Here is a 16,293-nt window from a genome sequence, read left to right as displayed (position 1 = left end):
CCAAATACTCAGAAGAAGAAGATAATGTTTTATCAATTTAAAAGAAAGTAATATCAGAATTTAGACTCAGAATTTAATTCAATCTCACAAAACTTGGATATGTAAGCTAAGAAGTGCTTAAGTCTTCTTGATATATCTATCTAATCAGTAGGATTAGATTTTTAACACACCCAAGAGCCAAATTGTATTTGATGAAATTAGATATTGTGCTTGGTAGTGGTGTAGAACACAAATTAAGGACTTTAACTTTTAATTTGTACGTTTATTTATCGACAAATATTTCACCTTTTTCTTCTTTCCTTTTTTTTTCAAATCTTAACTACTAAACTAACTTTATATTTCCGATTTCTCTTTGTAGGTGTAACGTGTGGCACGAGCTTGGACCCGGTTTACTGCATGTCTCAGATTTAGCAAAGACATTAAGGATGGTTGGTGTTGTTAGAGGATTTAGGGATGCATATGGGAAGGTCCTGCTGAGAGAAAACAATGCTACACACATGGCGTCGGTGGATAGAAAATAGGAATGAATTTAATATTTAGTTTTGATCTTTATATGAATTTAGTTTTGATCTTTTTGAGTGCTAGCTGTGTGATCATAACACATTTTGTTAATTCTGTTATGGTACAAAGCATTCATAGGTTGACTCTGTTATGGTTTAGTGATGTGTTACTACTTGTGGCAGATCCTAAACTTTGTTCATTTACATGATATATATACATATATTTTGGTTGTTAAAAAAAAACACGAGCCAAGACTAGACATATCACATATGAAACTAGCGTAAACAAACTCTAGTGATCACCTAATAATACCATCAGACATCTAGAACATTGACCTAATAACATATAATTAAAATAAACTTTGATGTTGGCAATTATTTAATTTAAAATTCGAACTTAGAGCCTAACGAGGTATGTCTCTTACGAATACGAGATGTTGGCAATTAACATGTAATGTATAAGATTACGTAATAAAATAAAATTTGAACAGCTAGATCTATTATGAGTATGCATCCTCTATGTTTATGCTAGACTAGTATGTAAGTCTGCTCCCATTTTCTTATCAAGTTTTTAATTTTCTCTGTCTTTGTTTAGTCTAGATCATAGAGGTGGTGGATAATAAAACTATTAACGCATGTTAACTTGTGTTGCTTTAGAATATGAATGTGAATCACTGTTTCGGCGGCTTTAAGTTCTTCTTCGTTCTCTCCAAAAAAAAAGTGTTTCTTGGTTTGCAGCCACACACACACACACACACACATATATATATATATATATATATATATATAGGGTCTCTTAATTAGGTGAAAGCTACGTCATGATTTGCGTTCTTGTTTAATTTAATTTAATAAAAAAAAAAGGTTACATCTAATGGCCCTCCACTTCATAATTTAATGTTACTTTGACCTGCTACTATAAACATTGTTGATATTTGAGGAACATTAACGAAAGTCTCTCACCATCGACGTGCATACAAGAAAAGAGGATGAAATATAAGCTAACTCTTTCGCTTTAGATAAATATTGTCTTTGAATTGAAATTTCTATTTGATTACACAACATTACACAATATAATGTTGCGTACAAGGTCCACTTTAGATAAATATTGTCTTTTAATTAATTAATAATGTAAAGTCATTTTAAAATGATAATAATAATATTGTATCGAAGTTAAATTCTATGTTTTACTCTCACGTTTAATTAAAAATTTATAATAATATTTTCTTTTATTAAATTTTAAAAGTATGATTTTACATATTACAATTTTGCTGTACAATGTTTAATAGATTGTGTTACAAATTTGTGTGTGTGTTTTTTTTTTAATTTCATATTATTGAATTTTTGGTGAAAGAAAGCAAAATAGGGTGGAAAAAAAAATTAAAAAACAGAAATACAAAGGAAATTGAAAATTGTGGGCAGGAGGAGGATCACTATCGTTGGAGACGTGGATATCGTCAAATGTCGTGCCATAGTAGAAGAAGATTGATTCAATGGTGACTGTAGGAGAAAAGGAAATTGAGTATCATAGCCAAAGAAGAATTGAATTTCTTGCAAATTGGTTGTCTCCTCCACTCTTGGAAATGGTCGTGCATGGCTGCAAGCACACCAAGGGATGCGAGGGGGGGAATTTTTTATGGCTATCTGATTATTTATTTTTCTTATCTTGATTTTTGATTTAGAAAAGGTTCCATGCACACCAGGAGGTAGAGTTGTTTAACTTAATTTGTCCCTGTATTTATCAGTCCATTGATCCTCATGTTTGTAGTATATTGACAATCACTCGTTTTCTCACAAGAATAAAATGTTGGGCTAGTTGGTTATTTAAAATAAGTATTTATTTTTTTATTTTTTATGTATTTACTTTTTTTACTTAAAATAAATAGTTTTTTTTACCTTTTTAAATAAATTTTATCTTGTTCTTAAAAATACTTGTATAAAAAACCTTTTTTTTAAATTACTTTTTTAAGTTGAAATAGATTGACATATTTTTTTTTTTATGAAATCTGATAATGATTTAATCCAAGTCTAGCTTGGTTAGTTGAACAACGTATTTAGTTATAAATTCTTCAATATCTATTTTAGATTCCCATGGATAAAAAAATGACATAATTTTAGAATTGAAAATAATAATTGTAATTTATGACTTAAAGACTAATTTAAAAAATGTTTTCAGTATGAAATTTATTTAAAGGTGTAGTGTCTATAATGTCCCTAATTTGAGCGGAAAATTATTATAATTTCTGATATCATATTTTCTTACTTTTATATGTTAAGATACTCACTACTACTAACTAAACAACATTAATAATATAATACAAAAAAGTATAAAAAAATAATATTAATATAACACAAAAATTAATATTGCATTGATATATTTATTAACTTATTAATGAATTTAGTATCATTAATATTTTTTTAGGGGAGTATCATTAATATCCTAAAACATACAAATTTATATTTATTAATATTCATTTTAATATTTTATTTATATATTTACTAATTAATAAATAAAAATCAGTATGTTTTAGGATATTAATGAGATTAAATTAATTAATAAGTTAATAAATTTTTGTCAGAGAAAAAGTTTAGGTGACTAAAAGTTTAATTAATATGATTGGAGACAAATGTAATTGAGAAGAAAAAATCTTATTAGTTAAATTTTTCAACACATATTAGCTTTTGATAAAATTTATGAATATTTTATATTAATGATATCATAATAAAAAAAATATTTCAAACAATACATTAACATTATTAACATTATGTTTGATTAGAGAGAAAATAAAATATAATAGGAATAAAGATGTATTTTTTTAAAGAGAAAATAAAAAGAAAAAAGAGTCAACTCAAATGATTGTCATAACTTTGTAAGATTTGATCTATTGTGTTTATATAATTAAAAATGATTTATTTAGTGAGATGATATTTGTTTGATTTTTATTGTATATATTATGAATTATAAGTGATATTAGTTTTTAACCCAATAAATTAAGAGATAAGGCGTCATTAGGAAAAAAAGGTTATAAAATTCTATAATTGACATAATAAATTAACAATTAATTAATTGATTCTATAAAAGCGTTATACTATTAGTTTATTATAAAAATAATATAAGTCTGGCTGGCTCGTGAGTCGTATGTGAGATGTACCTTTTCTCTGTCGACTGGTTGTTCTTGTCTCGGAGTTAAGTGTGCGTAACTCTGTATATATAAAAGAGGTCCCATTCTCACTTTTTCGAAAAACACGTTTGCCTTTGATCTTCTTGTCTCTACTGCTTTTATTTGCAGACACCCAATTAACGATGGCTGCTCTCTCCAACGGCCACGGCTCTTCCTTCTTCAAGATGCCCCCAATCAAGTTCACAAAGCTCTTCATCAATGGGGAATTTGTTGATTCCCTTTCAGGTTTTTAATTAATATACTTATGCCTCTTCTCTCCTTTAATTAATATTCTTTTATTGCTCTTCATCTCACTTTTTCTTTTTATGTGGAAAAAGTTATTCCTACGCTGTATTTTTTGGTGCATAAGTGAAAAAAAAAAAGTTACAAGTATGACCAATGATATATAATGAAACATATAGAGACAGGGAAAATGGCATAAAGTGAAGGACTAAATTTAGATGTATGTTATTTTATGAAAAATCTAGTTGATTACTCGGGGCGGGTCTCCCATCTTGTACTGTTCTGTATTTCAAATCAGAATTCCATCTCAATAATACATGCTCATGTTTAATGTAGATTTTTATTATACATGTTATGAGATAAAACTTCAATTTTGATTAGACAATAACACTAATAACACTTAAGAAATCGCATTTAAATTTTGTCTTCAAGTGAAACGGAAGAAAATTTGGATGTATAATGATAAGATTCTTTCTCTGCTAATCCTATTCATCCTTCTCTGTTTTGCTCTCTCTCTTTTTTAGACTCAATATCTTTCGTGTAAAAATGAAATAATTATGAAGGTCTTTGTTAATCAACTAGAGCATTGGTTAAAAAATTAAAAAATATATATTTATTATGAACAAATTTAATGTATTTTAATATTTTTTTTAATTTCTTAACCAACATCATACATACTTAAGCTACAAATCGAAAGATAGATGATATGGAAATTCCTTGTAGAGGTTAGGTTTATTCAATGGTTTGTGTAAAGCTGTGAATAGATAAGAGTTTCCCACTTGGTCCAGCCTTTGCTCTCAACCATGCAACATACTGTAATATTCATGAAGAAAGGGAGTTTCATTAAATAATTTTTATTTTAATTCCGAAAATATAAAAACAAAAGGTCAATAAGTAGTTCCTACTTTAATTTTGATAATGTATACTTATAACAATAATGAATATGTTTATCTCGAGGTTTGAAAATCTAATCTATTTAAATAAAAATTTATGAATGTTATAATTTCATGCTTATTATGAGTTTTAAAAATTATTTATAGGTATTGACTATGTTATAAATGTAATGTTAACTTTTTTTGGTATACATTAATAAAAATAAAGTTAGAATTTAAGACCTCGAATACTATTCGAATTCTCTACAATTAGATGAATCCTAGTGAATCATTGATGTACAAATTTAAGATTTCACAACAATTATGTATCAATATCTTTGACCGTAATGTCAACTTTGATGGGTGGGTCTATTTTTATTCTCGTTTTAAAAGGTGCTAAAGTTAAATTTAATAATGAAAGCATACGTAACATTATATCTTGAAAGCACCCAAAGGTGGAAAATGCACCAGCACAGGTATCAATTGGAAAGGCTGATATATTAAGTTATCAACCAAATATTCAAGTGATGAATTTTTTTTTCTTTAAATAAATTGTGAAAACCTTCCTGAGTTTTTGTTCTCTTTTTATTTTTAATTTTTTTACTTACCTTTTTTAATCTAGTATTTGTTTAATTTTTGTGTATAAACATGGAAAAAACAGGGAGGGAGTTTGAAACAAGAGACCCTAGGACAGGGGAGGTGATTACAAGAATCGCAGAGGGAGCAAAAGAAGACGTTGATGTTGCTGTCAAAGCGGCACGTGCGGCTTTCGACTATGGTCCATGGCCCCGTATGCCCGGCGCTGTACGTTATCATTTCTCCATTTCTTTCTCTATAACTGTTGTGTTGTGAGTTATGACAATTAATTTGTGGGTCTCACTAATTAATCTCACTACATTTTAGGTAAGGAATCAAAGTACGTAAGAAAATTTATTAAAAAAAAAAATACGTCAAGATAGTACTCCCTCGTGTCCTTTTTTTTTTGTAGTGTAAAAAAAGAAACTCGCTCGTGTTCTAATTATAAGGCCTAAATTTCCATAAAAAAAAGGTTTAAATTAAAACTGTAATTTGTTTTTTTTTATTATAAAAAATTTAGGTGAGTTTGATTTTGAGAGCTGAGATTTATTTGGTCTCTTTTTAATAAAGTACGATCTAAGATATCTCAACATTATTTTTTATTACAAAATATCCTTCATTGACGTTAATTTTGAAATGATACGCCAATGTGACTGTGATAGAAACATAATTCATTTGGTTAGTTTTTTCACAAGAATAGTTTTGAGAAGACCAATTAAGATAAATTTAATGCTCTTAATTAAAACAATTAAATTTTTAATCTTGATAAATTAATTAATTAGACTTTATAATAAATATCGGATAAAGTATTACTAAAAAATATAGTCACTACTATAATAAATAAAAAATATGAATTATTTTCAATATAGAAAAAAATGATCATATATAAAAATTCTTAAGTTTTAATATCTTAACGAATTATCTTTGACCTGTTTTCTGAATTAGATTTTCGAACTGGATTCTTAAAGATGCTGGTTAACTTCATCTTGCTTCCTTTCAGAAGAAAAAATAACTTAATCTTGCCACTCAGTATCATTTATTGATTTGACTTCTTTTCCCCAATAAACTTGTCATCAATCTTATCGTATTCATTAATGTATTGATATTTTCTTCCCACTTGTTTGATAGCTGATGCTAGAGCCAGCTTCGATCCTAGCATGATTCACAGGTCATCGCGTCCCTGTGAGTCTGTGACTTTGATTGACACGTATGAGTGTGTTTGAGTTTTGAGAATGCGTTCAAATCATATTATTAAACGGAAAAAATGATTTTCTAATGCAAAAATTAAAGTGTTAATTTTGCGTTCTGTCAAAGAAAATGCAGACACAAACACCCACACACTTATATATATATTGTTTGTATTTATTAATTTTTTTTAACTAAATGTTGGCATGCATTGCATGGTTCATATTTGGGTTCGAGGGTAACGAAATAAAAGCTAGTACGTGTTTGGTAACAAGTCGATTAGCCTGATTTTTACGTTAATTTTAACAAAAAGACGCAGAAGCATATATATGATAAATAAATTTAATTAAAATACATTGCAATATATATATATACATTGTCACATTACTAAAATTAAAATTTTACTATAACAACTTTAAAAATCCCATGTAAACCGTTGTCTGATTAGTTAATAGTATAAAAATAGCAATATATTAAAATTCATCTTGAAGAACCCTAAGCGGTTAATTAATCAGTGCAAATGATTGATTGTTTATTAATTATTTTTTTTATTTAAAAATTATTTAATTGTATTTTAGGATATTATTTAATTGCTAATTGATTGATTTTGAGATTTCTTAATTCTATTAAATAATCATTCAAATAGATAATATTGGTCAGTTTATTTAAACTTATTTATTAAAAATTATAAAGATTTGTAATTAAAAAAAAAACAAAACCATACGACCTAAGCGTTTTTTTTTCTTCCATTTATTAGTTAATCTCAGCTGACCAAGAAATTGAAAATTAAAACAATACCGGACCGCGGGAACCTCGGCCTTGTTTGGTTGTTGAGGAAAAAAAATGTAAATGTATTAAATTTTTTTAAAAAATTGACATGGATCTCACACTTTCATTCATACATTACTTAACTTAAAAAAAATCTCAATTTCATTTTAAAATATTTAAAATTTTAGCAAATTGTTTTATTTCAATATAGTTGTTATTTTAAAAATTATGAAAGTTATTTCTGTTTACTTTTATCTTTTTAATAACTTTCTCGAATAAAATAGAGTATTAATTAATTTATAGTTTTCTGAATAGTTTATTAAAAAAATAGTTAATGAGAGTCGCATTTTTTAACTTTAATTACTTTATAATTTTTCTTGAATTATATATGTATTTAAAATTGCTTATAAAAAAGATTATTAAAAATCAATATAAGAAATATTCAGGCTAGTTGAATAGTAAATTTTATACTTTGTGAATCCTGTTAAAAATCACCTTATCAAATAGCACAAGGGGAAAAAGGGAGGGGACGGTAAAGCATTAAACTATCTCTTACACGATGAATTTAAGTCTGTTAGAAATTTAAGATGTGTGAAAAAAACTAACAGTTCACATAAGTATTTGTGTATTAAGTTTTGTATGTCTTTTACCGAAGTATGTAAAAACTTAGTGATAAAGATATAAAACAGTTTAATAAGTAGTAGAGTAGAAGAACTTGCAACTTAAGCATGTTGCTTTAAACCGTGCACGGCACTTAGCTCCTTTTCCATTCTTCTCTCCTTCCTTTTATTAATGAGATCCTATCTAATTTTTGTTTTTTCTTTAAAAAATCATAAAAATATGTATATCTAGAAAAGGGATATGATTTGAATATTTAGCCTTTATGAATTACATCAAAATTGGAAAATGTGGAAGAACCTTGTACTCGGTTATACACAAGAGTCTCGAACGTATCGTGTGTTTTGAGTTTGACTTAACATGTGTGAACAAATAGTCTAATAGTACTTGTTAAATTAAAATCCAATACAACATAAATGTTTGGCTAACTCCCACCATGTATACTGTCTAGATACTTTACTATATATATAAGCGTTTATCTATAAATTGTTTGTAAAAAAGAAATTGAGTTAAATTATTTTTAAACTAATTGCAAACTATTTTTATAATATTTTAAAAAAAATTATTGAAATAAGCTGAAAATTATTTTAAGGTACTATAAAGTATATTCACAAGTTTCTATCTTTTGAAAAACCAATGTTCATGACTTAGTCAGATAATTGCATTTCAGATCCTGTAATTAATAACAAAGCTCTCGACCAAGCTCTAGACATGGTTACTTACTACGTGATAATGTTGATATTAAATGTAGTAATGAATTCTCGCATAAAAAATAAATTGTCATTAGCAACCAAATGGATATTTTGTGTTTAAAGGGGAGGGTTGTGGATGTTATGACTTGTTAATGTTCATCCTCTTTTGCAACATAGTATCAAACTTTGACATGGTTTGAAAATCAGGAAAGAGCAAAAATTATGATGAAATGGGCAGACTTAGTTGATCAGAACATTGAGGAAATAGCAGCATTGGATGCCATTGATGCTGGAAAGTTGTACCATTGGTGCAAGGCTGTTGATATTCCTGCTGCAGCAAGTACTATCCGTTACTATGCAGGTGCTGCAGATAAAATTCATGGAGAGGTCTTAAAAGCTTCTAGGGAGTTCCATGCATATACTTTGCTAGAACCAATTGGTGTTGTGGGACACATTATTCCTTGGAACTTCCCTAGCACCATGTTTGTTGCGAAGGTTAGTCCTTCCTTGGCTGCTGGTTGCACAATGGTCCTCAAGCCTGCTGAACAAACACCTCTCTCGGCCTTGTTTTATGCTCATCTTGCTAAGCTGGTATGTGTCTTCAACAAATGCTTCATTTTCTTATCAAATGTAATTGACATTGGCAAGTTATCTACTAAAGTCTAAGTTGATTGATGTTCCTTGCTTTTATGTTTTGAAGGCTGGAATTCCGGATGGAGTGCTTAATGTGGTACCTGGATTTGGCCAAACTGCAGGTGTTGCAATAAGCTTACACATGGACATTGATAAGGTAACTCAAATGTCAAGCATTTGGAAATTGGAAGTATGTTATGAGTCCTACATTGATTGAATGGAATAAAAAACTTAATTTGGTACTTAAGTTATTAGTCTTTTGGGTTGAACTCTCTTTTTGTGCTTAAGTCAGAATAATTGGTGCTTTTGTTGAGAGAGTTGGGACGAAAAGGCCTACTTATATACAGGCTAAATTAAGGTGCAATGTACTGAATTCTGATAAATGACCACCTAATGGACTAGTCATTTTGGATTTATCTCTTCTTTGTGTTTAGGTCATAACAAAGTGCCATAACCAATGTAATTGGCTGATTGTGAATTTTTTATTTGTGCATATGTAGGTAAGCTTTACGGGTTCGACAGAAGTGGGGCGTGAAGTAATGCGTGCTGCAGCTAATAGTAATTTGAAACCAGTTTCACTTGAACTAGGAGGCAAGTCACCCGTCATAGTTTTTGATGATGCTGATGTAGATAAAGCTGCTGAACTTGCTCTCCTGGGCATCCTATTTAATAAGGTGAAATTTCTTTCGTGAAATATGATTCCTTTTGACAAAGTAGTCCAATTGTGCATATTGCAACATTTAATTTTCTTGTTCATTTCAGGGAGAAATTTGTGTTGCGGGCTCCCGTGTGTTGGTTCAAGAAGGAATCTATGATGAATTTGAGAAGAAATTGGTGGAGAAAGCAAAAGCTTGGGTGGTTGGTGATCCTTTTGATCCTAAAGTTCAACAAGGGCCTCAGGTATGAACTTAGTAGCACAATCATGTCTACATTTGTTTTCTCTAGTGACCCTCTAACTATTGAAACAGAAATGAGAGTAGTAAAAATATGAAAACCATTTTTCTCTATCGGCTAATTATCTTCATGTTGTAGGTTGACAAGAAGCAATTTGAAAAGATTCTTTCCTATATCGAACAAGGAAAGAAAGAAGGGGCAACTCTTTTGACAGGGGGCAAAAGAGTGGGCAACAAGGGTTACTACATTGAGCCTACAATTTTCTCTAATGTTAAGGTGAATTTTAACGCCACAAAAGTATGAAATAAGGTTCCTGCAGAATAATTGGATAACTAACCATCCCATTGTCTTTTGCTTTTTATTCACAATATCTTGTTTAGGAGGACATGCTCATAGTACAAGATGAAATATTTGGCCCTGTGATGGCTTTGATGAAGTTTAAGTAAGTTATTATAAATCTATTTATTTATTCTTACTATTGACTTAATGTCATCCTAGAAAATGTTTTGAGAGTTTGGTCATGAATTGTATAAATGAACAACAGGACTATTGAGGATGCAATTAAGATTGCCAACAATACAAGATATGGCCTAGCATCAGGCATTGTGACAAAGAGTTTGGACACAGCCAACACTGTGTCAAGGTCCATTCGTGCTGGCATTGTTTGGATCAACTGTTACTTTGCCTTTGGGAATGACATTCCTTATGGAGGGTACAAGATGAGTGGATTTGGAAGAGATTTTGGAATGGAAGCCCTACACAAGTATCTTCAAGTTAAATCTGTTGTAACTCCCATTTACAATTCTCCCTGGCTTTGAATATCTCTTTGTGTTGTGTGGGTATAAACAATCGTGAACAATGCAGAAGCTTCTTTACACATATACTTCATCAGATTAATAAAATTGGGGCAAGTTATCTTACTCTACCAGTTCTTTTTATGGAGTTTAATTTCTATGTAAAGTAAGTACATATTATTTTTTTTATTGTCAAGCCAATAAAAAAGTTATATGTAGTAGATATAAATTTTAAGGTAATTATTGTAAAAATCAACACACTTGTCATTATTGGATAATACAAAATCACTTCTTTACGGGTATGTCTTTCTTAAGTTATCAAAGGCCACTGTTGAAACTCGAAATAAGATTGCTCTGTCGTATTTACTATTGCTTTGCCATGTGTTTGGTGCTATGTTTTTTTGTCCTTCTTTTCAGTCTCACTGGGTTTATTTCAATCCATTTTGCTCTAATGCTCAATTATTTGTCATGATTTAGGTACTGTCACGTTCATGTATCTTCAATTGTTTCATAGTTTTGTTAGATATGTTTACTATCTTCATTTGATTTCAGTTTGGATCTTGTGGTTGTCAAAGCAGTCATACAAATAATGGGCTTGGTCCAGTTAGTATTACTAGCTTGTTTTATTTTTTAACACGAGTTTCTGATAATAATTTGTTTAATATTCTGGTAGTAAAAATAGCAATAGAAATCAATAAAAAAAATTCCCAAATCAAATAACATTAATTAAATTAATCCATATTCCTTCTCCTTCCTAATTCCATCTTTTATTTGCTTTATTAATTGATTTATATAATACGTTAGTTTTTTTTATAGGATATATTACGTTAGTTAAATGTTGCTTGGGGCGTTCATATATTTTTATATTTATAAACTATATTATAGCAAAATTGTTACATTGAGCGAGCATTCGTTCCCAAAAATTGGTTATTAGATTATAAAGATAAAATAAAAAAAGGGATAAATATGTTCTAAAAAATAGATATAAGGTTGTATATGATAGCCATTTGGATCTCATTCCTACTACTAGTTATTGGGAAGAATTTATGAAACTCTAAAATTTTCTATTCAGTAATTATAATTTCTAAAATAAGGTTGTTAGTGATAGCTTTTTGGATTTCCTTCCTACATAGTTATCATGAACACCTAATCAAATATTAAATATTTCCCAAAAAATATTTACAATAATATTTTAATAAAGATTATTATCAGTAGTTATTTGGATTTCCTTTCTAATCTGTTATTGAGAAAGTTTTGCAAAATAAAAATTATTAAAAATTCAAAACTATTAACCAACACTCATTTTTTTCCTTCCAAAAGAATTGTGTAACTTTGACTTTTAATTGTATCCGAGAATATGTAAGATCACGGCTGTTCAAGTTAAAAAGATAAAAAAAAAAATTGTTATAGTAATAAAGATCTTTATTTTCATTCAAAAAATATAATATTGTTGTCTTTTAAGGGATAAAAAAAATAATTTCAGTTATATTAATATTACACATTTAATTATAGATAACATTTTTTTCTTTAAAGTAAAGGTTTTTGTATCATTTTTTAAAATAAATGTTAGTGCCAATTCTTTTGCCTTTTTTTTAAAAAAAATCAAATTTTGTGATCTTGGTTGCAACAGCCCATGATTTGGCATGTATAATTTTAGTCCATGAAATTTAATAATTGAGCAATTATGCAATTTTAGTCCTCCAAATTTTATAATTATACTTTTTATATTTCATATCTTATATCATATTAAAATTTATAAAGGTGTATAATATGGTAAATAACAACTTTTATTTATTAATTTATATTTCTTTAGAAGTATATGACAATATTAAATGATACTATTTTATAAATTAAATATTAAGTATAAATTATATATTATTAAATATATGTATAACAAATGTACTGAGTAGTACGTTCGATGGTAAATGTACTACTATTATTTGGTACTAGCAAATGATGCATTATGAAATGTTTCTTTTATTCGAAGCAATTAAACTTAGATATTAAAAAATTTATAATAATTCACGTATATTATTTAATCAATTAAGTTAGGCTTTTTTATATACTAATTATATATATATATATATATAATTATTATAGACTAGTACTTTTAGTTCTATTTACTTTATTTTTCAAATTTGATATTTGTTTAAATTTAAAGCTAACAAATATAACAAAGAGGAATCCTAGTGTAACACTCTTCAACACACTTTTAGAGACACATTTTTTTCTACGGGTTAAAATTCATTACAAACTTGAATAAAAAATCAGGAGAAAAAATCATTAAATAAAAGATAGAATCCATAATTTTTTTTTATAATTTTTAATAAATTTTAACCAATAAAAATATATTAGAAAGAATGTTTTTAGCATTTTTCATATAAATAGTACATGGATGATAACTAATTAGTCAATAGTCAATGCATGAATTAAACTATTCATTAATGGCACCGTTGAAATTCACTATCCATCCCTTAATACATAATAAATTAATAATAAATATGCATTTAAAATCTTCTATTAAATGTTCCACTAATAATAAATGTGCATTTAAAACCTACATTCTATTAAATGTCTCATTAATTAATAAAATTTATTAAATAAATTAAAAGTAAAACGTCTATTTGTTTTTTTTTGTCTAAAGTGCTCGAATAATGCATGAAAAAATCTTTCTTACTTTATACTATAGTGAGTTATATATATAAGAAACAAATGATAATATTTTTTGTCCTAATTATAAAAAACATATAACCACTTTCAAATATTGAAAGTAAATAATAAATAGTCTTTCAAGGTAAATGTTAAACGTTTAGTTTTTATATAAGGAATCCAATCATCTACGCTGAACCTTGTTGGTGTATTTGTTGAACTATTAACAATATAGTACTCCTTAATTGGATGAAAAAATTATTCATTAAATTATAAATAATGTAAGTATATCTAATCACCACTTAAACCAATTAATTTTATGAATAGTCTTAAAATATTATTTAAATTTATAATAATATTAATTAAAATAAATCCATTTAATAACTTTTATTAATATTGATGAATTATGTATATGAGATTAGAGATATATAGAATTAGAGGTAATATGGCAAAAGATTTTAAAAAAATATCACAGATATAATAAAATTAATTATTGAGAATTTAGTAAGTGATTGTTGTTTTAAATATAAACACCCCCTATCACGTGATAGAATACAATAAAAAACAAAAGATTATAATATAAGCGCTCATTTCTTTTCTTCTAATATATAAAGGACGTGCTCTAAAGTCCTTTGACAATTAATTGCTCAGCTTGCTTAGTCATCCACTTTGATCTCTTTGGCCACCCTGCTTTCTCCTCCAAAAATGCCCACCACCAAGTTCACCAAGCTCTTCACCAATGGAAATTTTGTTGATTCACTTTCAGGTTCATTATCTTACTAAAGCCCCCTTTCTCTTTCTATTATTTTCCTTTATTGATTGTTCTTCGCTTCAGGTTTTGTCTTTTTGGATTATATTATAAGAATACGAAATTAATTAAAAGATTTTAAAACATATTTAAATAAAAGCATTTCAAAAGAATAAAAGACTCGCATTCATTTTTCTAACATCATAATAGAATGTGCCCAAATAAATAATAAAATGATTTCGACTCAAAACAATATTGTCCAAGACTTCATACAATTAATGTAGAAACCTATTTCTCAATGTCACATGCTATCAAAGCATTGTATTTAAGCGCCCTCTAGCATGAGGTTTCTTAAAATCATCCACTTAGTCATTTGCTCCCACAAACACAAGGTTGGAGATCATCATAGGATCCAAACACAAATAACACACAGGGAGTGAGTTATCACATTTCTAAAAAGATACAAATAAACAAAGACGTGATCAAAATAAAATAGGGAAGTATTTATAACATAGCTCTACTTAATACGATCCACGTCACTTTATCATTTAAAATTTATTTTTCAATCACCAATCACATTACACATGAATCACACATTCAGGTCAAGACGTAATAATACTCATCAATTTCATAATAAACAATTAGCAAGCGTCATGCAACAATTATACTAAGACTCAAGCCTATATGCAATGTGGTATCATGTCAGTGAAAAACCGCTCTGGGACGCTTAAGAGTACATAACAAAACACACCACATAATTAGTATGTCAGGTCACTCTCACTAAGTAAAATCATAAGGTGATCAATCAGGGTCACTCTATTTTGCGAGAATGCTCCAATCATATAGGGTTAACATAGACTTAAAGGAGCACTCTAACCGAGTGTCTTTACCCCCAAGGCCTAGACTTTGAAGAATCTGTTAGAGTCTCACCTTCCTGATTCAGGTTCAACCCCTAAAACAATTTTTGCAGGCAAATACTACTCATGAATTATATAATACCCACGACCTCACACTCGTGTTTCAAACACGTTTAACACATTACACTACAATTTAACACTTTAGATTCCTAACTAGGAATCCTACACTTTCCCTTTAACACTGCTCATAAACATTTTTCTCAAGGTAAACACAAGTCGAATTATTTTATAATTCACAGCTCATAACACAAGTATTGTCACATCAAGTGTTAATCACACACTTATTCACAACCAATCTCATGTCCACAATTTAACATCTCATAATATCATAATTCACCATTACATGTATACGTGTATCTCACAAATTAAAACATGTTCAACTTTTCACTTATACTCAATCTCAATAACAATATTATAATCTCAGAGCAACATGTTATCCTATAATTCATCACATATTCAATTTATCACTTATACACAATTTCATAATCCTAATATAACTATTTATCACACTAATTTTATCCAAAACACAAACAAATTATACAAAAAATACTTCTCACAACACGGGGAGTAAAACCCCTCAATTATTTTCACATAATCATACAGGAAGAACTATAATACAATAAACATATCAAAATAAACCTCAATTTGATTCTCTAAGGACTCCTACATATGTTCATTCTAACTCCAATTACGATAAATTCATCCCTTACCTCTAAGAGGGCTCACGTGTGTATTCTGGTAGTGATAGAGAAATCTCTAGTAGTTGTCTAAGATTTCTCAAGTTTTTCCTCTAGTTGCTCTATTAGGGTTTCCAAGCGTTAGAGCAAAAGAAAAGGGATTAAAACCTCCATTTTACTGTCTCTATACAAGGGATATTTCTCTCTCTGTGGAAATTATTTTACAAATCCCAACGGTGGAGATGGATGAAAATGAATTATGAACATGATTCGTAAATTTCACGATGATCCAACGGTTAACGAGTCTTGAAACATCATTTTACTAAAACAGATTTGAGTGCATGTAGGAAAAAGAGAGGATTTTGAGAG

At 28.4% G+C, this 16,293-nt stretch overlaps 1 protein-coding gene across 1 annotated transcript; it reads left to right on the top strand.

Annotated features, from left to right (window-relative positions):
- Positions 1-3,638: 3,638 nt before the first annotated feature.
- Positions 3,639-11,064, top strand: ALDH2C8 (aldehyde dehydrogenase family 2 member C8). The gene is made up of 9 exons (NM_001367211.1): positions 3,639-3,904; positions 5,435-5,577; positions 8,820-9,203; positions 9,313-9,402; positions 9,746-9,919; positions 10,008-10,145; positions 10,278-10,415; positions 10,520-10,581; positions 10,684-11,064. The coding sequence occupies exons 1-9, from the start codon at positions 3,802-3,804 to the stop codon at positions 10,955-10,957; spliced, it is 1,506 nt and encodes a 501-aa protein (NP_001354140.1). The 5' UTR covers positions 3,639-3,801; the 3' UTR covers positions 10,958-11,064.
- Positions 11,065-16,293: the final 5,229 nt, after the last annotated feature.

Source organism: Glycine max, chromosome 9, assembly GCF_000004515.6.
Source record: "Glycine max cultivar Williams 82 chromosome 9, Glycine_max_v4.0, whole genome shotgun sequence".
Taxonomy (NCBI): Eukaryota; Viridiplantae; Streptophyta; class Magnoliopsida; order Fabales; family Fabaceae; genus Glycine; species Glycine max.
Note: the sequence above shows the minus strand (reverse complement) of the source record. Positions and strands in the feature narration are given on the sequence as shown.

Coding starts and splice junctions, on each gene's coding strand:
- ALDH2C8 (NM_001367211.1), top strand. CDS start 3,802: ATGGCTGCTCTCTCCAACGGCCACGGCTCTTCCTTCTTCAAGATGCCC. Junction 5,578..8,819: donor GGCCCCGTATGCCCGGCGCT/GTACGTTATCAT, acceptor TTTGAAAATCAG/GAAAGAGCAAAAATTATGAT. Junction 10,146..10,277: donor AAGTTCAACAAGGGCCTCAG/GTATGAACTTAG, acceptor TTCATGTTGTAG/GTTGACAAGAAGCAATTTGA.